The sequence below is a fragment of the Aspergillus costaricaensis genome, assembly GCF_003184835.1.
Source record: "Aspergillus costaricaensis CBS 115574 unplaced genomic scaffold BO79scaffold_36, whole genome shotgun sequence".
NCBI classification, from domain to species: Eukaryota; Fungi; Ascomycota; class Eurotiomycetes; order Eurotiales; family Aspergillaceae; genus Aspergillus; species Aspergillus costaricensis.
Genome location: NW_020291836.1, coordinates 26,442 through 51,891, shown reverse-complemented (window position 1 = coordinate 51,891; position 25,450 = coordinate 26,442). Strand labels below are relative to the sequence as shown.

At 49.9% G+C, this 25,450-nt stretch overlaps 11 protein-coding genes and 2 non-coding genes across 13 annotated transcripts; 5 read left to right on the top strand and 8 right to left on the bottom strand.

Annotated features, from left to right (window-relative positions):
- Positions 1–538: 538 nt before the first annotated feature.
- Positions 539–2,460, bottom strand: BO79DRAFT_274197 (uncharacterized protein; the record flags this gene model as incomplete). Its single annotated transcript, XM_025687580.1, has 2 exons — positions 539–2,076; positions 2,160–2,460. 2 exons carry the CDS (start codon positions 2,458–2,460, stop codon positions 539–541), a joined length of 1,839 nt encoding a protein of 612 aa, XP_025535675.1.
- Positions 2,461–2,823: 363 nt separating this feature from the next.
- BO79DRAFT_t227 lies at positions 2,824–2,915 on the bottom strand. The gene has a single exon. It is a non-coding gene; the product is annotated as a tRNA-Gln (tRNA).
- An 800-nt stretch (positions 2,916–3,715) lies between these two features.
- On the top strand, positions 3,716–5,313 carry BO79DRAFT_201966 (glycoside hydrolase family 30 protein; the record flags this gene model as incomplete). The annotated part of the gene is made up of 2 exons (XM_025681621.1): positions 3,716–4,580; positions 4,636–5,313. The coding sequence occupies 2 exons, from the start codon at positions 3,716–3,718 to the stop codon at positions 5,244–5,246; spliced, it is 1,476 nt and encodes a 491-aa protein (XP_025535674.1). The 3' UTR covers positions 5,247–5,313.
- A 368-nt stretch (positions 5,314–5,681) lies between these two features.
- On the bottom strand, positions 5,682–6,401 carry BO79DRAFT_258811 (acetolactate decarboxylase; the record flags this gene model as incomplete). Its single annotated transcript, XM_025686323.1, has 1 exon — positions 5,682–6,401. The coding sequence occupies one exon, from the start codon at positions 6,399–6,401 to the stop codon at positions 5,682–5,684; it is 720 nt and encodes a 239-aa protein (XP_025535673.1).
- Positions 6,402–7,572: 1,171 nt separating this feature from the next.
- On the top strand, positions 7,573–9,386 carry BO79DRAFT_157213 (thiamine pyrophosphate-binding protein; the record flags this gene model as incomplete). Its single annotated transcript, XM_025678855.1, has 2 exons — positions 7,573–7,654; positions 7,708–9,386. The coding sequence occupies 2 exons, from the start codon at positions 7,573–7,575 to the stop codon at positions 9,384–9,386; spliced, it is 1,761 nt and encodes a 586-aa protein (XP_025535672.1).
- A 703-nt stretch (positions 9,387–10,089) lies between these two features.
- Positions 10,090–11,582, bottom strand: BO79DRAFT_201964 (uncharacterized protein; the record flags this gene model as incomplete). The annotated part of the gene is made up of 4 exons (XM_025681620.1): positions 10,090–10,521; positions 10,587–10,994; positions 11,048–11,329; positions 11,403–11,582. The coding sequence occupies 4 exons, from the start codon at positions 11,580–11,582 to the stop codon at positions 10,090–10,092; spliced, it is 1,302 nt and encodes a 433-aa protein (XP_025535671.1).
- Positions 11,583–12,443: 861 nt separating this feature from the next.
- BO79DRAFT_290190 (putative FAD-dependent oxygenase) lies at positions 12,444–14,146 on the top strand. The gene is made up of 2 exons (XM_025688863.1): positions 12,444–12,734; positions 12,847–14,146. The coding sequence occupies exons 1-2, from the start codon at positions 12,480–12,482 to the stop codon at positions 14,092–14,094; spliced, it is 1,503 nt and encodes a 500-aa protein (XP_025535670.1). The 5' UTR covers positions 12,444–12,479; the 3' UTR covers positions 14,095–14,146.
- Positions 14,147–14,452: 306 nt separating this feature from the next.
- Positions 14,453–15,277, bottom strand: BO79DRAFT_274177 (acetoacetate decarboxylase family protein; the record flags this gene model as incomplete). Its single annotated transcript, XM_025687579.1, has 1 exon — positions 14,453–15,277. Exon 1 carries the CDS (start codon positions 15,203–15,205, stop codon positions 14,453–14,455), a length of 753 nt encoding a protein of 250 aa, XP_025535669.1. The 5' UTR covers positions 15,206–15,277.
- Positions 15,278–16,032: 755 nt separating this feature from the next.
- On the bottom strand, positions 16,033–16,122 carry BO79DRAFT_t226. The gene has a single exon. It is a non-coding gene; the product is annotated as a tRNA-Asp (tRNA).
- Positions 16,123–16,374: 252 nt separating this feature from the next.
- BO79DRAFT_201957 (putative GABA permease) lies at positions 16,375–18,365 on the bottom strand (the record flags this gene model as incomplete). Its single annotated transcript, XM_025681619.1, has 6 exons — positions 16,375–17,293; positions 17,348–17,717; positions 17,767–17,777; positions 17,848–17,927; positions 17,998–18,182; positions 18,246–18,365. The coding sequence occupies 6 exons, from the start codon at positions 18,363–18,365 to the stop codon at positions 16,509–16,511; spliced, it is 1,551 nt and encodes a 516-aa protein (XP_025535668.1). The 3' UTR covers positions 16,375–16,508.
- Positions 18,366–19,346: 981 nt separating this feature from the next.
- BO79DRAFT_240199 (uncharacterized protein) lies at positions 19,347–20,760 on the top strand (the record flags this gene model as incomplete). The annotated part of the gene is made up of 6 exons (XM_025684994.1): positions 19,347–19,526; positions 19,583–19,687; positions 19,747–19,971; positions 20,024–20,166; positions 20,221–20,288; positions 20,345–20,760. The coding sequence occupies 6 exons, from the start codon at positions 19,347–19,349 to the stop codon at positions 20,710–20,712; spliced, it is 1,089 nt and encodes a 362-aa protein (XP_025535667.1). The 3' UTR covers positions 20,713–20,760.
- On the bottom strand, positions 20,742–22,624 carry BO79DRAFT_201953 (amidase). The gene is made up of 4 exons (XM_025681618.1): positions 21,687–22,624; positions 21,507–21,633; positions 21,332–21,451; positions 20,742–21,281 (listed from the first exon to the last, which is right to left on the bottom strand). Exons 1-4 carry the CDS (start codon positions 22,569–22,571, stop codon positions 20,917–20,919), a joined length of 1,497 nt encoding a protein of 498 aa, XP_025535666.1. The 5' UTR covers positions 22,572–22,624; the 3' UTR covers positions 20,742–20,916.
- Positions 22,625–23,938: 1,314 nt separating this feature from the next.
- BO79DRAFT_211116 (Hsp20/alpha crystallin family protein) lies at positions 23,939–25,330 on the top strand. The gene has a single exon (XM_025682952.1). It carries the CDS (start codon positions 24,073–24,075, stop codon positions 25,075–25,077), a length of 1,005 nt encoding a protein of 334 aa, XP_025535665.1. The 5' UTR covers positions 23,939–24,072; the 3' UTR covers positions 25,078–25,330.
- The last annotated feature ends 120 nt before the right edge of the window (positions 25,331–25,450 follow it).

The window sequence follows — 25,450 nt, the reverse complement described above, 5'->3', positions numbered from 1 at the left end:
AATACCAAAATGTCCACCCAATGTCAAAGAATCATTCAGCAATTCAGCTGTAATCAGCTGCTGAGATAGTCATTTTAGTGTGGATTCCACAAGTCCTAATAATCTTGCTGCATTGCGTTTGAACGTTCTGAGTGACTTTGAAAAGGTTCCTATACCATCGTTCTATTGAGCAACAATAAGAATAGCAGACAACTAGATAGAGCGTTTCTTTCGACTTCTAGGCCCCTGCTTTTGGCCAATCAGCCTTGCTACGGTGGACGTGCTACTTGAATGGGATGAATGCACACGGTTCGTGAAGGATTTACATTCATTTTTGGGACTAACATCAATCGTTCCTACGGCATCATGTGGGTGTATTTGAACAATTATGAGAAACAGACGTGAAAATCAAGGAACCGAACCGCCCTCATAAGCCAGATTAACAGTTTTGTTGACCTTACATGCCTTCAAGGAACGACTTTCAACTACAGCAGATACGTAATTTCTGTTATAATTCTATCTGCTGGTTCGGCCACTCTGGCTTGAGAGCAGGGCCGACTCATTTCGAAGCCAGTAATCTCACATTGAGAGCAGCCAACACCACAAACACAATGAGAAAAGAAGCACCACCCCAAAAAGTCCACCACGCTCGAGCGTCCCTCCTGTCAAACCACAGCTGCTTCAGTGTGGTGGGCTGCTGGTTGTCCAGGTATGTTTTGAGGCGACGCAATCGAGGACCAAAGTACTCATAGTCTATGAAAGCCTCGTTTGACTGAAAACCGTTTTGAAAGATAGACATTATCATAAACGTAATGTCCTCTGGATAGTACGGAGCGAGGGCATGAATCTGCCGCATGGAGCTGGTTGTGAACTTGTGTTGATTGAAGAAGCTAGTATCCTTAATACTAGCAAAAGGGTTGGCGACGTTATAAGCGGCTTGAATGCTGGGGGGAAGCGAGCAGCGATGGAAGTTCTCCAGGATACGGGTTGTTGATGGCTTGGCCAGATCGACATCAAACGACTTGCTAGTGCCCTGTTCCATACCTGGCCGATGGGAACTCGGATCGATCTTCCTTCCCAGCCAAGTGATCTCGTTTGACTTGGTCGCTTCTTGCAGCAGTCGCAGTGCCGGTCGGGATGATGGTCTAAGAAGAAGGGCGTACGTCCGAGATAATTCAAGGTGCAAGGGCTCAATATAATCTCTTTTCACGAGATCTCGGCAATTGTAGAAGAATGTGGGATGAGCAAAGATCCTGAGCGCATTGCGGCCCGTGAATATCTTGAGATGATCATCCAGATTATCTGTCCATTCAATCCTCAAGCCGCCAAAGTCCTGCAGGTACTGAACCGTGAGTGTGTCGGGGGAGAAAGTCGGACCAGGGAACTCTTCAAGTGGAAGCTCCTTGAAATCCTCAATGCCCTTCATAGAGCTTCTATGACATTTTTCCATGTCAAATATCTTATGGATTGGCTCCCTGTGATATCTGGTATAGAAGGTGAGACAAAGCGCATCTCGAACTTCAAGGAACCGCGACGTAAAGTCCAACGCACCCAGGCAGTCGTGAATGAGATGGAATTGGTATCGCAAAACATCAGGATTATCAGCATTAGGCTGAGATAGAATACGCCGAGCATAACAGCGATGCAGCAGTTCCTGCAAAGTTGTGTCATTCGCACTCCAGTATTTGTCGTGGTGCACTGTTCGACCCACTTCAATGAGAACCTGGAGGGTTTGGTCGGCCCCGAAGTAGCGACAATCGACACAGGCTCCGTTGCGGCATTCCAGACCATCGTTTCGTCGGGCTTCCAAACGAGCCAGTATCAGCAGTAGGCGGGGTAGGCGTGAATATTCGAACGCCGCGCGTGATGGCTCCAGAGGACAATCAAATTGCTTACGCCGATATGCTTCAACGGCGAAGAGTGCTTCCAGAAGGTCGTCACGGTGTTTGGATAGGATATCTGCAGTAAAAAGGACATCCTCATTTTTATGCCATCCCAGAGAGTGATATATCTGGGGATATAGGTCGAAGGCCCACTGGTAAGCATTGTCAGTGGTTTCTATGTCTGCTGGAGGGGACGGCAAATCCTTCCAGAAGGCTGCAACGAGTTAGTATTACTTCGAATTCATTATTTCTTCGAGATTCACCTAGTATTGAAGGGTGTTGTGGGGCAATACATACCTGTGTATTTCTCCCTATACGAGTCATTCTTCTCATCGATCTCCTCTTGTGACATGAGCTCCACAGGGTTCTCCTCTGGGATGTGCGTTGGCCGCCCGGCTGCAATCTCCTCGCTCAGCGCCGTCAGGACAGGGTCACTGTCCTTAGCGTTCTTTGATTTCACTTGACATTCTCGTCGCTCACTTTCCTGGTGAAGCAATCTCACTAGGCTCTGTATCGATGCTGTCAAGTTCTGCATGGCAGCCAGGGTACTCTGATCCGAAGTCGTGGAGTGATCTTGTTCTGGCCTGGATTCATCCATGGTTGCTGCTGGTGGTGATGGCAGTGGTGGTGAAGAAGACGATATAGAAACAGATATGTATGACTGGCGAAAGAAGGGGCAGATACAGGATATTTATGTTGCACAGAGATGGGAGGCCAGACGTAGCTGCCTATCGACGAGGGAGAAGGTGGGACGGGGATTGACTTGGTGGTTACTGTAGCCTCGCGGGAAGTTACCTCCTACTGTCAGCGCTGAAAGCTAATCTTAGAGTGAGAGAAGCTTATTGTGACACATGGCAGGGATCGTTGAAAACATCAAATTGTTATCAGGGAGATGCCCAAAAAAAAAAAAAAAGAAAAAGAAACATAACTGTGGCATAAGCCAGACAAAAGTTAACAAGATAGGTCGTGCCCGGGTTCGAACCGGGGTTGTCGGAACTCTGGAAACAACAAAGTCCTCAAAATCCGAAGGGATGACCACTACCCCACACAACCACATGTTGCCCGATATTTGCCGGAACAACCTATCCATGGCTAGAACTGTGAAATGCGCAATGTTTTGTATCCACACGTTCCTGGGACATGCTTCAGATTAAATTGATTTCAGTTTTGTTTCCTATAAGGATGGGTATGAAGGCTAGATGACTGACACCGACCGTACCTTGAAGCTATTCGTGCCAGTATACTGCCCCCTTTACTGGGTGTCTTTTATTTATGCACGACTTACATGACAAGAGACATTATGCGCAACAACAGCCAACAACACAGATTCAGTCACAAAAATAAATCATCAGCCCATCAGCCACAAAACAAGAACACTATAACTAAAGTCCATAGTATGAATCAAGCTGAGATACTGCAGGCTGAGCCTGACAAGGTCTCGGCAATCAACTGACTCTCATCAGGTTAACTTGGCCCGAAGCGATCTCCATCCCCCCTTGCATCAGGGTGTGCGGAACTCGCGTGCATGCGGCCAGCGATAATTATACAGGCGAATAAGCTTTCAGCACCTCTCACTAACGGTACAATCTCACCTACCATTTCCTCAATTAGGCAAATTATCTTACATTAGAGTTCGTCCCTGTCAGCAAAACTAGCACGTTTTGCTACAGTAGCTTCGGCGATGCTTGGGACTTGTGCCCCCAACCACAGACGGGACCAGGGCATCCCTGAAACTGCCACTTTGGGGCCAAAACATGGCGCAGGATATATTACTATCCTTGAAGCTCCTGTTTGCTCGCATCCTCTCACTCTCGACTTGACTACACATCGTGGTCACCTTTTCCCCTACAGACATGAGCCTGATATTGTGGTATGCTGTGGCTGGTCTGGCATCCCTAGGCCATGCTTCTCTCGAGAAACGCGCCACCGATGCCTCCGCATACTGCTCCGATTCATCAGGCACCTATAGGCTCTCGTCGATCGCGGCCCCAATCCAGGGCAGTGGAAGCCCAGGCTCGGAATCTACCTGGAAGCTAAGTATCGATGATACATCATCCGGTCACAAGCAGGAAATTACTGGCTTTGGGGCTGCTGTGACCGATGCGACCGTCACGTCTTTCAACACATTGTCGAGCTCGACCCTCCAACAGCTCCTCAATGAGCTGATGACCTCAGATGGGGCTAATTTCTCTCTCATGCGCCATACTATCGGCGCATCTGATCTGTCTGGTGATCCGGTCTACACTTACGATGATAATGAGAACGAAGCAGATCCCTCGCTTTCCGGCTTTGGCCTTGGCGACCGTGGCACTGCTATGGCGGAAATGTTGGCCTCGATGAAATCCTTGCAGTCCGATCTGAAAGTGCTCGGGTCCCCATGGAGTGCGCCCGGATGGATGAAATTGAATGGTGTGATTGATGGAAATACGACTGATAATAACCTCAACGATGGCTACCTTACCAGTGGTGGTACGGGAAGCACCGGCTACTCCAGTGCATTCGCCCAGTACTTTGTGAAATACATCCAAGCGTACGAAGCATTGGGCGCTACGGTCGATGCTATTACTATCCAAAATGAACCCTTGAATAGTCAGTCTGGATATCCGACTATGTATGTTTACGACTATGAGTCTGCGCAGCTGATCCAAAAGTACATTGGACCGGCTCTCGCCGACGCTGGGCTAAGCACGGAAATTTGGGCTTACGACCACAATACTGGTAGGCACCTCATTCGCGGCAATTATCTTGACAACTGCTAACAATCGACTTCCAGATCAGACATCGTACCCTCAGACTGTGCTTGATGAAGCAAATGAATACGTCGACACTGTGGCCTGGCACTGTTATGCAAAGGATGTCGACTGGAGTGTTCTCAGCCAGTTCTACAGCGCCAACTCTGGGGTCAAGCAATATATGACCGAATGCTGGACACCAGCGTCCGGATCATGGCACCAAGCTGCTGACTTTACCATCGGTCCCCTGCAGAACTATGCGTCGGGGGTCATGGCATGGACTCTGGGCACAAACACTGATGATGGTCCACATTTGACCACTGGTGGATGCGATAACTGCCAGGGATTGGTCACCGTCAACGACGACGACAGCTATACTCTCAATACTGCCTACTACATGATGGCGCAGTTTAGCAAGTTCATGCCCCCTGGCGCGACCGTGTTGAACGGAACCGGAAGCTATACCTACTCGACTGACGAAGGATTACAGTCGGTGGCTTCTTTAAACCCGGACGGAACACGCACAGTTGTCATTGAAAATATGTTCAGTGATGATATTTACCTGACCCTATCGACGGAGAGCGGAGAGGAGTGGAGCGGAAATATCCCCAGTGAATCGGTGACGACTTGGATCCTCCCGGCCTTATCTTGATCAGCTTGCCATTATGTTCGCTTTGTGGAGCGTATATTTACCAGGTTAATTGGGAAAGTAATCTCAGGCGCAATACTCTTTCATTCTACGATTAGACTGGGGTTTTGTTTTTACGAAAAGGCTAGTAAGAGGGTGCCACATAAACATACGAGTGTGACAATGATCTGCCTGAATGTGCTTAAATACCTGATTGCTTGCTTCCTCACGCTACGTCTTGTACTTGCAAATAGGTATGGTTATAGGAAAGGACGTCTTCAGATAAACGCGTTCATCTGATTCTAAAGCTCAACTCTGCCTTATAGCAAGGTGGAATCTTCCGGCCTATCAAGCCCCATTATAAAGCTAGGTACAATTGCGTGGATTGGTGTGAACTCGACAAGATCTAGGTACTCCGTTGCCCCTTCCAGTAACCCCTCAAGCACAGTCAACTCAAGCTTAACGAGGCGCGGGAGATCCCTCAGCAGCGTGCAGATCTTGCTCCTTCACACAGTTCAAGGGCGCCTCGCGAAATTCCTCCGAAGCAGGAAGCTCCACCTGGTAGTTCCTGACCACTGCTGCGGCCAGCTGCCCATCCTCCGCATCAAAATCAATAACATGGCCACCCACAGTGCGATCCGCGGACAGCAAATGCAAGTGAAATCCTGGGATGCTAAACCCACTGGTATACCTGGGTGACCAGAACCCGAACAGCGTGCCCTGTATACGTGTGCATTCCCGGATCTCCTGCTTTTTTGCCAGATCTAAAAGGCTTTCCTGTGGTTTGGACTGGGCCGGGATCACGCGAAAGACGACCCGCGAGAAGGAGGCAACAAGTCGAATTGAGAGGAAGACGTTCTGCTCATCTGGAAATACAGGTAACAGGGAGTCAAACAGAGTAGACATGGAGATGCACGGAACGTGGCTGGTCAGCGTGGGCTGGAACCTGGTAGTCATTGCGAATGGGATGATGTCTGTGGCCTCGACGGGGCGCAGGGGTCCGTTCGCTGGGAAGTGATACGCTACCCCGTCTATGATCACCAACTCGCCATTAAGACCGCGGATGGTGCCGATGCCATGGTCACCATGTTTGAGGATGTTTTGCGCCATCGTTCCATCTTGACAGATGCCGTTCATGAGAGCTCCTAGTACGGAGTATTGGTAAATGCAGTTTGCCATGGCGGTACCTGGAGAAACAACGGAGTTGAACCAAAGAGCAACTACTGATGATACTTCTATTGTATGGATTTGTCCCTGTTCAAAACAGATACGGCACACCTCAGTTTGCCTCTAGTCTTTTTCAGGTACCGACACTGCTCTAATAGGGGAGCGGAAGAAGATAGCACGAGACTAATTGATGCAATACACAAGCAACACGCAGCCGAAATATCTTGTACTACCCTAGACACGTACGAGAAGATCCATCCGATGATAGCATTAGGAGTCTACCCCATTCTTGCAAGCCGGTTATCAAGAAACTCCAGTATGGTCCCAAATGCACCTGTCTTCATTCGGTATCTAAATGACGTTTGTTAGCAGATATGCTCCACCAAGAGCCATACCTCCATCCCTTGCTTTCAGTGTCTGATTCCTGGGTTTAGCAAGAATGTTCTCTTAATTTGACGACATCAAGTAAATGGCAATCACATGCGTATCCTCGATCCTTGATCGGAAGGTTTCCCGATAGTATCTCGTGCAACTAAGCTTTCGTCGTATATTTGGAAGCCATTATGAAAGAAAGTTTATGATAGGATGATATCACTACCCTATTGAGCTGGATGTTCTACCTCAAGGCGGAACTGGGGGGCAGTACTTTCCTCCAGCTGCTGTGTAACAACGTTTGGGTAGATTCTTATACTTTAGAGATGATTGGGTACTGCTATCCATGGGTATTACTACTCTGGGCATGTCTATTCATGATTTTGCAGGGAATTGTGTTACATGGTCAGGATTTCAAATTCCTCCGAGCAGCCATGGGAGGATAAGGTCTCACAACCGGCTTCCTGTGCAACACAAGCTCCCCCCCGAAAGAACTACTATGAGGTTCACATCTTCCCCGCCAAGAGTGTCGTATCTCTGGACAGAGTTCCTAATAGGCCTTTGGGGAATTTAACTCCACAAGGAAATGAGCAGGTTTCGTCGACTGCAGGCATAGAACCATATCCAAGGCATGCGTGTCCAAGCACAGAACCATTCCTTATCGCCATATGTTGGGCAATCGCCATCGATGACGCGTCTTACAGTGCCTGAACACTGATAAAAGGAGACAGGTTAGGCAGAAGGCAAATAGCCCGGACAAGCAGCCTCGCGCTTCATCTTGAGTTGATAACTTTTTGATCTCTCGACGCAAATGGATGGCCGCGATTTTGTTGGACTTTCCGGGGGAGATGTTTTATGCGAGCTTCTTGGAAGAGAGGGCGTGAAGCATATCTGTATTTTCCCCATTCAGTTGATTGTTAGAATGTACTGTGGCTGAAAATTACAGTTGGCTACCCCGGCGGCGCGTCTCTCCCGTTAGTGGACAGCCTCTACCGAGCCCAAAAATTTGATTTCATACTTGCACATCATGAGCAGGGAGCGGGGCATATGGCAGAAGGCTACTACCGAACCAGTAAAAAGCCCGGCGTGGTTATGGTGACTTCAGGACCCGGGAGTTCGAATACCGTTACACCTATGCTAGATGCCCTGCTCGATGGAACGGCCATTGTAGTGATCTGTGGCCAAGTTCCCACAGCTGCCAAAGGCAAGGGAGCTTTCCAGGAAATCAACATTGATGAACTAGCACGTACGTGTACGAAGTGGTCAACATCTGTACAGAGGGTATGGGAATTGCCCATGGTTGTTCGCTCGGCTTTTCAACGTGCAGTGGAGGGCCGTCCTGGCCCGGTACTCATTTCAGTTCCGAAGGACATCGCTCAAGTAACGTTCGATGAGGAAGCTTTAGAGGCTTACAAGAACATGAAAGATAAATACCTGGCACCAAGTCCCGACCCCCCCGGCAATAATACCGCAAATCTCTTGCAAGAACTAGATCACGTTGCGGAACTGATCAATGATTCTCGGCGTCCAATCATATGCGCCGGGAATGGTGCCCTTGCCACTCAAGAAGGCGTGGCGCTGCTGCGGAAGATGGTGGAAAATTATTGCATTCCTGCAGCTACCACGCTCCATGGACTAGGGTGCTTTGACCACGACGACCCACTCTCTCTAGGAATGTTCGGGACCTATGGGACGGCGTGTGCCAACTATGCAATCCAGAACGCTGATCTCATCCTCGTTATGGGTGCCAGATTGGACGAGCGTGCGGTTGGCAAAACATCTGGCTTTGCACCCTACGCTCGCGAGAAAGCCAAAGACGGCAAAGGAGGGATTATTCATTTCGACATTAGTCCTGACTTTTTGGGGAAATTCGTTACTCCCACTCGCGTCATCCTCGGAGACCTCTCGAACACGGTGGGCGCACTCCTCCAGCGATTGGAAAGGACAGAGCGTGCGGAATGGCTGGGCCTAATACAGCAGCTAAAGGAAGAGTATCCTCTTCCGCCCATATTATCCGACCACAAGAACCCTCGGCCCCGTCCTCAGGAAGTCGTCACTGAGTTGAATCACAAGACGGCTTCTTTGAAATATCCAGTAACGATCACTACTGGCGTCGGCCAACACCAGATGTGGGCGGCCAAGCAATACGGCTGGAAGCATGGTCGCTTTCTTGTCACGTCTGGTGGCCTCGGGACTATGGGCTATGGGCTTCCAGCCGCTATCGGGGCGAAGACTGCTCGGCCTAACAATGATGTAATCTGTATAGACGGAGATGCCTCCTTCTGTATGACTATGACAGAGCTCTTGACTGCATCACAGCATGGCGTCACCGTCAAAGTCATCATCCTCAACAACCAAGAACAGGGGATGATTACCCAGCTCCAACGCGAAAGTTACGGAGGGAGGACCTGCTACGCCCGGCAAGACAACCCCGACTTTGTTCGACTCGCGCGCAGCATGAACTGTCAGGGAAAACGCTGCTTCTTCAAAGAGGACTTGCCTGAGTGCATTGATTGGCTTCTACGCTGTGATGGAGTTGCTCTGCTCGACGTGCTAATCGCGGAGACAGAAATGGTCCCCATTGTCCCCAGTGGCCAATCATTAGACTGCATGAAGTTTCAGTAAGAGCTTAGAACTATAGACAAGATCTGTCTTTTCCAGTATACCGAGTTCAATGTATGAATAACTCTCCATTTATGAATCACCAGAAGCTTTGTTATTAAGCGTGTTTCAGATTAGCCTGTCTTCTAGAACGTTGCTCGTTTTAGAGAAAAGTCCAAACTTTATGATTTCTTCACTATTTTCCAGACTTAACCAATCAGCCAACAGTAAATTAGTGGGACGCCTGTTGTTACAGCTTACAACCCTGCTTGACTCGAGAATCTAACCCGTCTTTGCTCTACTAGCTGCATTGTGTGAGTTTTATGATGCTGCCTGGAATGTTTTAGCACACTCTTGAACAAATGACATACAAGGCAGTCTCAAGGCTTGTTCGACATTACGACCATAAAAATGCCTTTACCAGCACAGTACTATTTCCAGAAAGTGCGTCCACTGCCACGTTCTGACGGTGCATTGTTCTGGACTGTGCGGATGCAAGGGGAAAAAAATAAGAGGAATTCACAGGGATATCATTTCCGAGGCTAAACCGGAGTTCACCCGCTAGTGGCCTGCAAGTCGCCGACGCCGGCGTCACTAGGGCCAAAAATCCTCACCAGTCAGCCTTTTCTTTTTGATTAAGAGCACCCCGCTGTACTGAAGATTACGCATTTCTAAACTTATTTTCAAAGCAATCCATGTCTGGAATTCTCGGTTGACGGTCCGAATGCTACCAATTTACATCTTCTCCCGGTGCAGGCGGTTCCTTGGCATGACTATTTCGTGTCTGATGGGTGACTTCAATCTGGTTTGAGACCATAATAGCACCCACTGTGGGGCCTTCATGTGGTTCCAGTGTCTGCAGCTTAATGTCGTGCATCATCCGTTCTTCACTCTCGGTGAATGTCAGGCCGACAGTGATCGGATCCCGGCTGCTGGTGCCTCCTCGGCCTCGTTTCCGAGTTGTCCCACCACCGGTGTTCTGGAATCCTCCTGACGGGAGCTGGTAGGTTCGCTGAGATGATTGAAAGGCGCTGCCAAATCCCCGGGCTAGCCAGGTTCGGAACAGGTGGAAAACCATCGGGAGATTGGTTGTGATCACGGCGACAAATGTCTCTCGTGTGCCCCATTCGTCTGCTATCGATGCTCCGTTATTGGGTTCCTGTGAGATAAATGAGCCACGGCTCTGCATGTATGTCAAGCGAAGGGATGCGGTCAATGCCTTACCACCAGTAGAAAAACACTCTTGATTGTCGCACACACCAAAATGAAGATCCCCGCGCCAAGTACTATTGTCACCGCAATCTTTTTCATGAGCTTTAGGCTGGATTTCCAAAGCATGGGAATTGGTATCAAAACAAGATATGGATCTGTGGCCAGATTTGCGGCAAAGGTTGCGGCGATCACCGGCTTGGATATGGCAGGTTGACAGGAATCTAGTAGAGAAGCTATGAGCGAACATCCGGATCTAAGATCTCGGGGTGCGATCTTACTGCCAGGGTTAGGGTAGATCTGCCAATTCTTGTTGAAGGGCCGGCATGCCGCAAGAATTGTGATCATGCAGGCGATGAAGCTCCCGATAACGAGGGCAAATCCAATCCATATTGGCACGCGATAGCGTCGGCCAAGACCATCCTGTCTCCGGGTCAGTTATCTTTTGGATCATGAACGGCTATCAATAGCCTTACCATAAGTCGCGTATAGAACACTAGCATCGACAACTTGAGCGAGCTTATCAACGCTGTATATGTGGCCCAACCCGCAATTTGTATCTTGGAGCCGATTATTCTGTTGACCACCTCTGTCAACGTCCAGTCACTTAATCGGTACGAAACAACTGACCTTTCTCGGTATTCCGTACTGCCTGGAGCCAGTGCAGCTCTTTGGGCCTCCGTCATACTGTTGTTTGCGAGACCGTGGGCTGCATTTCCGACACTATACGCCAATGCCACTTGCGCAGTGTAAAATACCTACAGATAGCAAGTGTTTTAGCATTGATCCAGATGAAGAGAAAAAAGAAAAATAGTCAGTTTTGGTGCCTACAATAGCAACCCATATCAGATAATCGTCAAGGCGCAATCTTCTCCATCCCAGATCCTTGCATTGTGAATATGTCCTAAGTAGCGTCACCACACAGCCAATCCCGTAGAGGGTCCATAGCTGGACATTGCTGCTGTAGGCTGCTTCTGATGCCTCATCTCTCGAATCGATAATTGTCCACATATCTTGAACGGGCGGACTCCGCCCTGCACTGCAGGCAGGCGTAATTGCAAAGTCCAGAAGAGTTATCGCCTTTTACCACCCCGACCGAAAATAAAGCAAGACCTGCTGTAGCCCAAACAGAAACGTGAGTTCTGCAGCCATTGAAAATTTCTACTCCCACAAAGGAGAGCCTTGGCAGCGCAAGTAAGGTTTGCCAGGCTTCCTTCCTACTCCGAACATTCTTGCGGCCCAATTGACATCAAGAGACTCCAGGGGGTATGGTTTTTTGAACGGCGACCGGCCGATTCTTTTAATAAGTTGAAGCGTGAATATATTGACCCTGCTCCACCCCAGAGTCTATTTGGGCCCACCTGTAAGCCCTAGAGACAGTTAGTGCCTCCGAGCTTCCAGCTTTCCCGCGATCCCCGATGCTGCCTCGACCCACATATTACCCTCACGTACTCAATTGAACACCGAACAGATTAGACGGGATGGACCGACCGGTTCCCCAAGCGAGCGCTGATGGCCCGAGAGACTGCACAAGGACCGCACGCGGCGCTCTTTGGTGCTGCATAACTTCTGATCGGAAAACCGCAGACAGCGATCGAGTGGAGCTACACCATGGGTATCATATGACGCTTGTCTCACTTTGCAAAGTAACGGCAAAGTCAGATTAGTGTGCTCCGTAATCTCGCATGGCGAAGGAATGCTAGAAATAAACGAGGTGCCCCAATTGCCGGGTCAGGGTCAGTCCATCTGACAAGGATTCCCCGGGTCCTCCGACGTGCAGCAGAAGGGCGGTCGCGTGGCCAGTCATCTTGCCAGATCCCCTTGTTCTTATTTTTGCTTTTTGCATCATTTTCCTTTTTATTCCCACCGCATCTCAATTGCCGATCGGGAACTCCCCTCTCTGGCGACATGTTTCGACTCAAGATGGAGGTGCTCACGGCCATCGCCGCCTGGGCATTCGCCACGGTCTCACAGCAAATCCCTCGCTCCTCCAGCTGGGAAAGTGACCTCAAGACTCTCTCCGGTAGACTTTCCAACACCTCCCAGGTCTATTTCCCGGGCTCGAGTGGATTCACAAATGCCACCACGCGGTGGTCCGTTCTCGATGAACCCGAGGTTAATGTGGTCGTGGTTCCCGGCACCGAAAACGATGTCGCCGAAATTGTATGTCTCCAACCTTTGTAGCCATCCCTTGATACGCCTGTTTCTCCCCTTCTACCTCACCTTGGGCCTTTCATGTCTTATGACTGAATTTCGTTGCTAATTCATTCTGCAGGTGAAATTCGCCAATCAGAAGGATGTTCCCTTCCTGACCTACAATGGTGTGCACGGTGCACTCATCTCCCTCGGAGAAATGACTCATGGCATCGCTATCTACATGGGCCAGCTGAGCAGTGTCGAAGTTGCAGCTGATGGCAAGACCGCCACGATCGGAGGCGGCACCATGTCCAAGGAGGTCACCGACCAGCTTTGGGCCGCAGGAAAGCAGACCGTGACTGGAACCTGCGAATGTGTCAGTCTTGTCGGCCCTGCTCTTGGTGGTGGACATGGTTGGCTCCAAGGCCATCACGGCCTCGTTTTGGATCAGTTTGTTTCGATGAACATCGTCCTGGCCAACGGCACCCTGACCCACATCGACGCCAACTCGGACCTCTGGTGGGCTGTTAAGGGCGCAGGCCACAACTTTGGCATCGTCACTTCCCTCACGATGAAGGTCTATGACATTGAATACAGCGATTGGGCCATCGAAACGCTGACCTTCAGTGGCGACAAGGTTGCTGAGGTCTACCAGGCCGCTAACGACTACCTGGTCAAGAACGGCACCCAGGCTGCCGGCGTGATCAACTGGTCGTACTGGATGAACAACGCGGACGCCGACCCCAACAACCCAGTCATCATTTTCTACATCATCCAGGAGGGAGTAAAGACCGTCGATTCCGTCTATACCGCGCCTTTCCGCAAGATTGGACCCATTTCTATATCTCCCAACAACGGCACTTACAAGGATCTCGCTGCCTGGACCGAGGTTGCTGTTGACTCCGCTCCCTGCCAGAAGATGGGCATGGCCAACCCCCGTTACCCGATCTACCTCGGAACGTACAACGTCACTGCCCAGCAGAAGGCATGGGACGTCTACGCCAATGCTACCCGCGGCTCCTCGGCGTTCAACAACTCCATCTTCATGTTCGAGGGATACTCTGTTGGCGGTGTCCATGATATCGACAGCCGGTCGAGCGCTTTCGCCTTCCGTAATGAGAACGTGCTGGCTGCTCCCATGATCAACTACTACCCCGACGGCGCCGAGCTTGATCGCCGCGGGGCTAACTTGGGCCAGGAGCTGCGCAACATTCTTTTTGCTGGTACTGATCGCGAGGATATCCGCGCGTATGTCAACTATGCCCATGGTGATGAGACGCCCCAACAGCTGTATGGTAGCGAGGGATGGCGTCAGCAGCGTCTGCGGTCATTGAAGGCCAAGTATGACCCTACGGGCAAGTTTAGCTACTATGCACCTATCCCTTGAAGGGCGTATAGAAAACCAAACCTGCGGCATTTTGTCAACGCTTAATATCAATGAAAAGAATTACCTTGCATTAACTTGCGGATTTCGTAGTTCGCGCTTAGAGAGCAGCCACACTATAGAACTTTTAGTCAACCTGCAGAGGTCGATGCACTGATTCCGTGCATTTCGCAACATTGCCATAGAGACTTCTGTTCATACACAATTTGAAAAACATAACTGGGAGTGTTATACATTAATGGTAGCACAGTGGATGCCTTCTGGTGAGCTATTAACAGTGTTTGCATCGAAAAAGGAATCAAAGAATGGCTGGTGTCGATCCGACTTCCCCTTACCCACATAAATAAGTAGCACGCGATTCCTAAACAGAATAAACATCCCCCGTCGGACCGAGCCAGAGATTAGCCTCCCGCAAGAAATGCGCACTTTCATACCGCACAATCTCAATCCGATGCATCGGATCCACCTCCGACGGCTCGGGGAACGACACTGAACCCTCACCCTCCCAGATCTCCTTCGCCGTAATTCTAAGCGCCAGAGGCATCAACTCCCTCACAGACGGAGGCTGTCCCGCAATCGGCGAAGGCAGCACACGTAGATTCATACAGCGTGATTCGACCGTCACGCCCACATCCGGAACCGCCTGCTTCCGAACGGGACTATAATTCATCTGTAAGATCTTTTGGTGTGGAGGATGCTCGACATGTCCGCGCATAACTCGGGTCCCACGTGGCTCAGACGGGTTGAACTCCACTGTGCCGAACTTCTTGGGGAAGCCGTATTGCTCTCGGCCAGCTAGGACGGGGGACTCGTTGTCGAGGATCAGGGAGAGAAAAAATTCATATTTCTCCCCGCGGTAGCGCACGTCCACGCCATGGGTGTACTCGTTGTATGGGCCGAAGGAGGTCATGCTGTGTCGGAGGAGGCGGACGGTGATCAGGGGCTCGTCCTCCAGTTCAAGCATGCTGGGAACGAAGGGAGCAACGCTGTGTGCGGTTGTACGGTAGGTTATAACTAGTATGGTGGAGCCGGTGAAGTCGCAGTCCCCGGTGGGATATGGTGGTGCGTATTGAGGGATGGCATCCCCAGTGAGCTCGAAGGTACCGAAAGGCATTTTGATGTCGTGGTTTTGATGGCAAGGTTTACTAGTGGGATAGTTATCCTTTTGTAGAGCTTTCGCGGAATTTTTCAGGCTGGGTAGACTGGGGGAGAGGATCTCGGATATACCACAACCCCAGCAGACGACCATGGCAGCTGCATGGGTGGATTGGGCTGGGATACGATGCTGATTACGAGGTAGAGAAGGGGTCCAGCCAGTTTCTCCGCATCGCTGCCGAGCGAAGCTTAATTGTTCCAAACAAGATGCTTGTTTAAGCTTAATCCTGAGTGACCCGGTCTCGAATACGAGGATCTCTTTGTTCCCCACTGAGATCAAACTCTATACCCGAACAAGCCTGGGCTGTTCTACTGCAAATCTGACCACAAAACTTGTTTTCTCACGGGATGTACAGCCGCCGGCTCCGAAAATCTGTCGGGGTTGAAAGGATGCTGCAGCTTCCTACCTTCAAGCGACAGAGCTATCTGGACATCAAAGGATGTCAGTTCAGATGATGAGTGCGTCCAAGCAGGGTGGTACTTTATGAATACCTAATGGGGAGTGGAAAGTTCATCAATGATTAGACATCAAATGTCTATAAATGGCAGATCCGAATAACACAATAACTCGGGTCAGTTGCAGATTAGCCAAATGAAGTCATTTCGTCTAATTATGTGAAGGAGATAGGTCATATATAGCAAACCGGGCACCGATCAAGGCGGTTATACCTACGCAGCCTAATTTGTGAGCCCCCAAAGCAAAAGAATTCAAAGATTAGCAGAATCAAGATAAAGTGCTAAAACGAGCGGTCGCAGTAAGTTTCTGCTGCCGCAAAAAAAAGAAATCTCCCCGACTGGGAGTCGAACCCAGGTCTCCCGCGCTTGTTCCCGAAAGGGATTGACAAGCGGAAATCATGACCGTTAGACCATCGAGGATTGGATAAAGATTTAAGCGAGTGTCTTGTTTCATGAGGAAGAATTGTAATAGAAAAATGCACGCCTTGCAAGCGGAAGGTTTGCTGGGCTGGTGGGATATAGCTGTCTGAAGTACCCAATGCCAAACTGGGGCTTTATCTCCTTCACAACTTCAACTTTTACATACGCATTGGCTAGGATAAATTCAAGTTAGTGGTTCTGGGTCGTGAAGCAGTCGTGCTGAAGTAGACTTCCTATAGTTGTCACCATTATATATTTTTGACGCAGAGTGTCTGTATAGTAAGTATACATTGTGCACAATACGTGTCGACTGTGTGATGATCATGAGCAGGCAACTGCCTCCTCATAACCTCGACACCTTCAAATGCAACCCAGAGAGAAACCCATCACTCTCGCGAATACGCCATTGTTGGGCCATTCCACTTATGGCGGCCTCGTATCAGCCAATCCCCAATGGCAAACAGCATCACAAAGCCCAACACCGGCCCAGCGTAATTCATCGTCTCCCCAGTGACCGGCACCTCCGCTGGAAAGGGTAAAAAGATGGAGAAGTAGGTAGCGAAAAGGATTGCTACCAGATTGATAGGCAGCCCCCACTTTCCTAGAGAGAATGTCCCCTGTGGAATGTCTTTCGGTGCGGTGAACCGTTTCCACACCAGCAGAACCAATGGGATCAGATATGAGATATATAATCCTAACGTACTTAAGGAGAGAATAGCGTTGAAGGCGGCTGATGACCCGATCTGAATAAAGGAGAGAAGAATAACCAATGTTGTGACGAGGAACAATGCCCGAATTGGGATCTTAAATCGTGGATCAACCTTGACGAAGAAATCTGAGAATGGAAGGCCGTTGTCTCGTGCGAAGGCCCACGTAAGTCGGGTGACAGAAGCAAGACCATTGAACAACGCAATCCAACCCGGAAGCATGCCCATGGCCATGAGCACGTATGTGGCCGCTTTGGAGCCGGTGGCTTGATAGGCGATGGTAATGATGGGGTACCCTGTCGGGCTCGTGAGGGCAGCGGTGTAGTCGCCCATGCAGTAAAGGACGGCGATGAGGTAGCCAAATGCCATGATAGAGTTGATTATGGTGCCGTAGATCATTGACCGAGGGATAACGACTTTAGCGTTCTTGACTTCCTCCGACATGTGAATGATGCCGTCGACTCCTAAATAGGTTGGTTAGTTGGTTCGTAGTATGGTCAGGGCAGGAGTAGAGGTACCACTTAAGGGGGTGATGACGCCTAATAGTCCCACGGAGTACACGACTCCTGGGTTTTCCCAGCCACTGAGGCCACTCACAAAAGTATCCCAGACAAAAGCATTGGAGTTGCGCGGGGCCAGAATAACAAATGTCGCAATCATCACGGGAAGGAAGACAACGTGCATCACCCCAGCTGCGACTTCGATTATGGCGAGCAGGCGCCGGGCGAAGATATTGATGACGATCGGGATTAGGACTACTGCCCACATGAGCAGAGTTCCCTGCCACCGTTTTGCATCATAATCTGGATAGGCCAGGATAGCCATTCCTTCAATTTCGGTGCCGATGAAATAGGGCGAGATGCAGACCAGAGCAGCCCATGAGAAGAACTGGGTGTTGTTAGAAAGGGTAGAGTGCTCGAGGGGCCAACAAACATACGGTAACCCAGCCTGTAGAAATCCACGATTAGTCAGTTCATTATGTCCAGCTACAATACTGATTTAACTGTGAAGGTCTAACCTTGGAAGAAACTGATGAAGCGCCGGTAGCGTGGCGCCAGAACGTAGCTCCAGTGATACTGCGCCCCAGCCGTCGGGTGCCTGGATGACCGAAATGTTTGATCAGCAATATTTTCTTGAAGCAACTATATAATAAACAGGAACCGCGTACACTGAAGCGAGTTCAGCAAGTGAAGTGGCGATTGCCAGATTCCCCACACCACTGATAATAATGCCATACACTATGGCAGCAGGACCTCCGTTATAAAGACCGGCCTGCAAGCTGCCTCCAGCCGACTCCCATGACGCCAGAAGAGTCGCAGAGAACGCCAGGGAGGAGAAGAAATTTAAATATCGCTGGAAAGAACCATGTTAGTATGCGAAAACTGGGCGGTGATTCAGATGAGGGCAATCATGTACGTCTAGCTTCTGTCGCTGACGGTACTCGACGCTGCTGCTTGCAGCAGCACGCGGGCTTCCATCAGCAACCGTAGATCGGACGGCACTGCCGCTTTTCATTTCAACCTCCTCATCTAGCATCTTATACAAGCGGTGTCAATGATAACAGTTTGCAGAAAAGAGTGCATCAAGTGGCGGTGCTGATAGAAGAATCGCCCAGAATGCAACTTTCTCTAGACACGGATGAATAGCACCAAAAAGACTGGGAAATATTTCGAAACCTTGAGCGTCCGACTTCGGGGCAGGCTCAAATAAATGCAGGGATACTATGCAGGCCAATTCCAGGGAATCCTCCGGACATTGTCTGGAAGTGGAAAGATGGCGCTGCGTCTTTGCAGACTCTGGCTGATTCTGGTGACGCGGCATGCGACCATCTGCAACTGTCGTTTGAGCGAAACAACATCCCCAGCAAACAATGGACAAGAACATCGAACTAAAAGAGGGCGACCCCGCCGTTTAGATTGAGTGACATGGGTTTTCGACGCCGGTTAATGGAACTAACGGCACGGAAGGCATTTAGGGTGCATTAGCAGCATCTCCGGGCTCGGACCATCGGAGAATCCACCACTGATCCCCCACAGCATAAATTGCGCCTAGAATGAGTCCATCCGTTGCGACAAAATGATTAGCTAGCTTCAGCGGAGCAATCTCGGGGGAAAAATCTATACTCTCCAGGACAATTACCAGGGCTGGATCACAGATAGCAGCCAGGCAATCGTAAAGTTTGAAAGTGCTAGTCATGTCAACAGTGGCAATAAAACGTAATATTCAATGGAGATTCTTTCCGCAACATCGAACACAGGGGTGATGGTATGATCAATTGTTGGTGCCTGGCTCCAGGAGACTAGTGTTGAACCGGCGACATGAGTTCTCGTCCCCCACGTTTACACGCCGAGCAGCACGACAGGGATTATGATCCCGGTAGCCAAGCAGACTCCGATTACTGCGCCAATAAACAGATATCCTCTTCTCGAAATTTTACTTTCGCTATAATCCGCTCTGTCATCCGACTCCGTCTCTAACCTGTTGATTATTCGATTATGTCCTTCCATCACCGTGATAATGGCTGAGACTGAAGCTCCCTTCGAGACACTCTCAGATGACAATCATGGACCACTCATAACTCTCGTTTCTGTTGCACTTTTGATTGTCGCCATTATCTTTGTAGCAGCAAAGCTATGCTCGGTGCTCTACTTCAAACAGCGTCGGTCTGCTGTCCATACACCCGTATGGCTAGCTCTGGTGGGTGGTTAACGGCCCACGGAGCACAGAATCCTCTAACCAGTCATTGTACTTAGACGCTACTAGTTGTCGAGGTGATAGTGATACAAAAAGGAGTTGACAGTGGGATAGGTCGACATATTGACAGTCTGAGTGACACAGCCATCCAGACAGCTAGCAAGGTTAGTTCTTTCCATAGCATCTCCAACGATGAGTCACCAAGCAGGAATCTGTGATATAGTACCTCTATGCTGCGCAGCTACTCCACGTCATTGTCCTCTCATTATCCGAAATTTCTACCACGCTGCTCGTCTGGAAATTGACTCCCCACCGCGGTATCCGCCAAACTTGTCGCATCACTGTCATCTTTGTAGCAGCCTGGACCGTTTTCGCCATCTTTGGGATTGCATTCCAATGCGAGATGCCTGACCCGTGGCTCTACAGCTCCTCTCACTGTGCTGGGAAGGTATGCATATTACAGAACACTTGGGGATGTGTGTGTTCTGACTATCTATAAGGGCTCGATACTCTACCCTATTTCGATAATACACATAATCACAGAACTTGTCATCGTGGTCATCCCATTCTTCATGATGCGCAATGTCCAACTGACACTCACAACAAGGGTGAAGATTCTAGCTGCTTTCTCGGCACGCATAATGTACCTTTGTCTGTCCAATCTCTAGAAAGGATAAGCCACTGACCAACGGTACAGTGTACTAGCACTGGCCATTGCACACCTCGCCCTTCTACCCTCATACCTTCTCTCAACCGATATAACATGTTAGTACTATTATAGTCATCTCCACTCACTCTTACTGATTTTTTCGCGAACCTAGGGACCATCGTTAACCCCACTATCTGCCAGCAAGCCATGACTTGCTCAACCGTCGCCATCGTCTGCCTACCCACGCTGTACCATATTTTTGCGGGCTTACATTCCGGCCTAATCACCACCAGGCTGCCCGATGAGGTCGAGCTGAAACATACTCATCCATACGGACAAAATTCTACACTTGGAAGTCATGGAAGTAAAGGGAAAGGGCCCACGGAATTGGCGACGATTGACTCGGTCGTTTCTGTAAAGAGGAAGTCGACCATCAAAAGGTCAAGCTTCAGTGATAGCACGAAATGCTTGACTGATGGAGACAAGGGGGGCGGAGTGTTAATGACGGTGGACATTACAGTAAAGGTAGAGGATCGATAGCTCTCATGGCCATAAATAATATCCCTATACAAATAACACCATTATAACACACAGTGTCTGGAAAGCTTTACTCTTCAAGTTCTTCAAGGAAACCGCTTTTCTATCGTCTCAATACAAGCCTCAATAATTCAACAGATGACCCATCCAGGATAGCACGTAAGAAAGGTCAGGCATACAAGACGGGATTGGTCGCGATGTTTCCCATTAGAGCAGCAAAGGGGGGATTTTCCAATCACCCACAACCTGTTTCCACAACTGCATGAATGCCAGGATCTTTGCTTCACCACCTGCACTGGTAATCAGCATTAGCCCCTGAGGCTGGCCAAGCCCACCAGGACCTTCCAAGCGATCAAGTGGAACCATGGCAGTGGGATAGCCTGCAAGAGCCGCCACTGCACAAATTGCACAATCACCTGGTCCAATTATCAGGTCAATATGATTTTCCTGCAGTGTCGCATCGATGCCGTCGGGACCGGCCAAGTGTTGAGCGTAGGCCTTGGCTGCCGTAGCTTTCTCTTCTGTCAATGTTGATTTGAGGGTCTCCTCGAGGTCAGTTTGATCTGTATGTGCTACGAGATATGAGTATTCGGACATTCAAAGATGTGGTGAAATCACTTACGCTGCGGCATGGCAGAAGATGCATGTTCTCCGTTGTATTGGATCAATTCTGGAACTGATGTGACCTTGGGGTCTACTAGGAGCGAGCAATACTCTTCAAATAGCCTTGGAAATTCATGAACTGTAATAATCGTGAGCCATCATAGAAAACCATTCGTGGGGGGCGATAAGCGTACATGCAACGGTATAGTTTACGCTTTTGCCTTCAAAGCGAAGGCCCTCCATTGTCGGCAAATCTACGGGGTAGACAACCCGGCCTCCTCGGAGAGTTATTTGCGCTCTTGCCCATTCGTACCCATCGAGCTATCAAGCATCAGGTATGGCCAGCCTGAACCGTAGAGTAAAAGGGGACTCACAATTTGACTTTCCACATATTTGTCCTGGGTCTTTTGGAATCCAAACGCATCCCATACAATTGGATCGACAAATCCGACCGAGACGTCGCTCCACTTTGCAGACACCAAGCGCGTGCCATTGAGCAGTGGCATCAACAGACCCAGGTCTTCGGGACACTTGGCCATAGCACCCAACTTATCAAAGTCTTTGCTTAAGCGAAAAATTCCGTCCATTGGGACACTCCCGCGAGTGGCAGTGATAGAGTACAATCCCGCCCGATTTGCCGGCATGCAGACTGAACCCGAAGTTTCCGTCCCCAGCGATAACGGCACAAAGCCGGCTGAAACCCCCACTGCAGACCCGGACGAGGAGCCTCCCGGTCCAGAGCGACCGATAAACAGATCGTCCGATCGAAAACCACCCTTGATATAAGCTGACTGAGTTTGTCCATTTACTGCTGACCAACCGGCGGTCATGCACGTCGCCTTCAGGCCGCAGAATTCCGTTAGACTGGCTTTGGCGAGGATGATCACGCCGTGGTCTAGGAGTATATCTATGATGAATGCGTTCTTCCGTCCATATGTGTCTTTAAAGGCAGCGGCGCCGACCGTGGTAGGTAAACCTAGGGACTCGGACGTGGTGATCGCATCTTTTACGATAATCGGAATTCCATGAAGTGGACTGCGGGTCTTGCCCTGCGATCTTTCGTCGTCGCGGGCTGCTGCTTGAGCAAGAGCAGCTTCGGCATTGACAGAGATTATTGCATGCAGGTTCAGGCCAGCTCTATTGTGCCGGTCGATTTGAGCGAGGTAGGCCTTGACGATATCCACACTAGTAGTGTCGCCCCGATACAGCAACTGGCTAAGCTGCGTTGCCGTTGCAGTTAGGACGTTCCATTCATCCATGCTCTCTGTGGCTTTTATCCGATTGTCCTGATGTCGTTGGAGGACAATATAATTGATAGAACCAAGAATATCTCACCACCTGAATCCGTTTGCGAGAAATGTGATTATCATAACCTACACTGATAGGCAGCAGTTTCATGTGAGTTTGTTATCTTTCTGGCATCATCGGCACATCCACTTTGGGCTAAGTGCTTACTCGCACGTCATGCAAGATAGCGTATTAGTACTACTCAATGACTGAAGAATCCTAGCTTATCCTCCCTCTCACCCTAATGGATACAGTCGTAGGCGTAAATATGGAAATTGATTGGGGACAGTATAAATTGCCAGGGTTGATATGGTGTCCATACCAAGGGAAAAATTGTAGCCTATTGGATGACTATAGTCGCGTACTTTGCTTTAATCAATGAGGACTGTCATCCTCAAAATGATCACTACCTACCCACATACCTTATCGGTATTGAGGGTCAGAGACATCGTATACGACGTTCTCAATACCAGGTGTAGCCAACACATCTTACTTTTGCCGACAGCGTCAATAAGTAATAATTGAAGCGTAAATCGCTGGTCACAATCCCTGAGCCGGTCGCTCAATGGGTCAAACTGGCTTGCTCTTACTTACATTGTTTGTAACTGACAGACCATATCGAAAGTATGTCCTGACACCAGAGCGCAGAGCTGTTCTGCAAACTATGACGGTGTAAAGATGATTGACCGGGCTCTCGGAACTTGAACAGCCCGAACAGAACCACCGATAAGGCTGAAGGCCCCATCGACCATGGCAGGGTTAGGGTGCAGCCTAGTTCGACAACCGGTCGGAGAGGAACCATCCGGAAGGAGTGGTCTCGACGGCGCCACGTTGAGAACCGCAGCGTCAGATGCTTGGCCTAACATCAAACACTTGTGTAGCTCATGACTCATGGGGCAAAAAGCAAGGTCTGGTCCAATGGAGCCATGATGAGCTTCAATCCTTCGCACATGAAGCGCCACCGGCAGAGGCAGCGAGGCTCGGACTGCGGGGATAAGGCTGTGGCTGTGGATGTGGCGCAGCAATTCACCGTCGGACTTAAAGCTCCGGCTGTTTAACTAGGTAACTAGCTCCGCAAGACCGATAATGACTCATCAGGACATACCCCATTGGGTTAGTAGCGGTGACGTATTGGGAAAAGCCCGAAGGGCATTAGGATATCCGAGTCGGCATATGCTAATCTCCGGGCTGTGGCGACGACAATCGAGGAAGAAGGATTACGACGACTATCACAGCTTGTGGCGTAGATCATGTAGAGTAGCTATCATAGATGCCTGAAACAGGATCTATATAAGGGAGACAGCTTACCTTGACAAAGTTCTCTTCATCATTACAATCATTCCAATCCCTCATTCTATACCCTCTCATCAATACCTTCTCCTCCTCTTTATACAATCCGACACTCAAACATTAGCTGAAAACTCCTATCATCATACGAACCCCAACCACAACAAGTACCACATAAGAACCAGCATGGCCAACATTCGTGATCTTAATCAACTCCCTCCCTACTGGGAAGTTGTCGCCAGCATGGATGAACCAAGCTTTGCTCACCCCTTTTTCGCCGGTTTCAACCACAACCACATGCCACATGGCGAACACTTTGCTGGTGCTGGAGACTTTGATCTGCCCCATCGCGGCCGCCATGGCCCTCACCACCGCCGCCACCGCCGCGGAGAGCCTGTGACTGAAGACGAAGAACCTACCCAGACCGAGACTGCCGAAGATGACGAACCCTCCTCTTCCTCCTCCGACGAGGGAGACCATGACGAACCCCGGAAATGCAAGCGTCACGGTCGCCACGGCGGTTTCCATGCCAGAGGCGGCAAGGGCTGTCATGGACCCGGTCGCCATGGCCGCGGTCCATGGGGGAAATTCGACCACCCCCATCATCCCGGGGCATTTGGAGCTTGGGGAGCTGGTTTTCAGGGACCCCACGGTGGATTTGGCCCCCATGGCGGCTTCGGCCATGGGCCGCATGGTCGGTTCGGGCCCTACGGGGGTAAACACATGCGCGGTGGCTTCAAGCATGGTGGTCGGGGCGGACCGCACCGTGGCTTTGGCCCATTTGGCTTCAAGGAGTTCGGTCACCATCGTCACGGCAAACATCACAAGCGCGGCGACTTTTTCCACCCCGAGGTGGATGTATTTGACACTACCGAGGCCTTTCTAGTGCATGTTTCGCTGCCCGGAGCGAAGAAAGAAGCGGTGGAAGTGAAGTGGGACCCGAAGAAGTTCGAGCTGAATATTAGTGGAACGATTGAGCGGCCTGGTGATGAGATATTACTGAAGACATTGGCGCTGGATGAACGTTGCGTGGGGACTTTCGATCGCCAGGTGCGGTTGGGCAGTGTGTTCCAGCCCGTAGAGGTGCATGTCGAAGGCATCACGGCTGAGATGGAAAACGGAGTGTTGAACATCAAGTTGCCCAAGGTGGAAACGGACGTGGTGATGGTGACGCGTGTGGATGTGCAGTGAAGACTTTCTCTTGCTTTTTGGAAGACACAATCGTATTTCTTCCATGATGGATTGATATGACTAAGGCGTTGAACCGTTTGTTGTTAGTATTGTTATCAAGATTGATGGTTATTTGCGATCAAATTGTACTTACTAGTAGCTGTAGTGTAAAGCTCGATATATATACTATTGCTAGTAGTGCTGGCTCCTAGAAGGAGGGGTTCTCAAGTTTGGTCGTTACAGTGGCGCTGGTTGGAGCTTGGCAATATTTCAGTGTGTACAATTTTTGCGCATCATTAGCTTCACTTGTAGAAATAATACTATGTTGAAGGGGGTGTTGGAAAGGGAGTGATTGTTCTGCGTGCCTGAGGCCTACAGGCAGGAGAGCGGGATG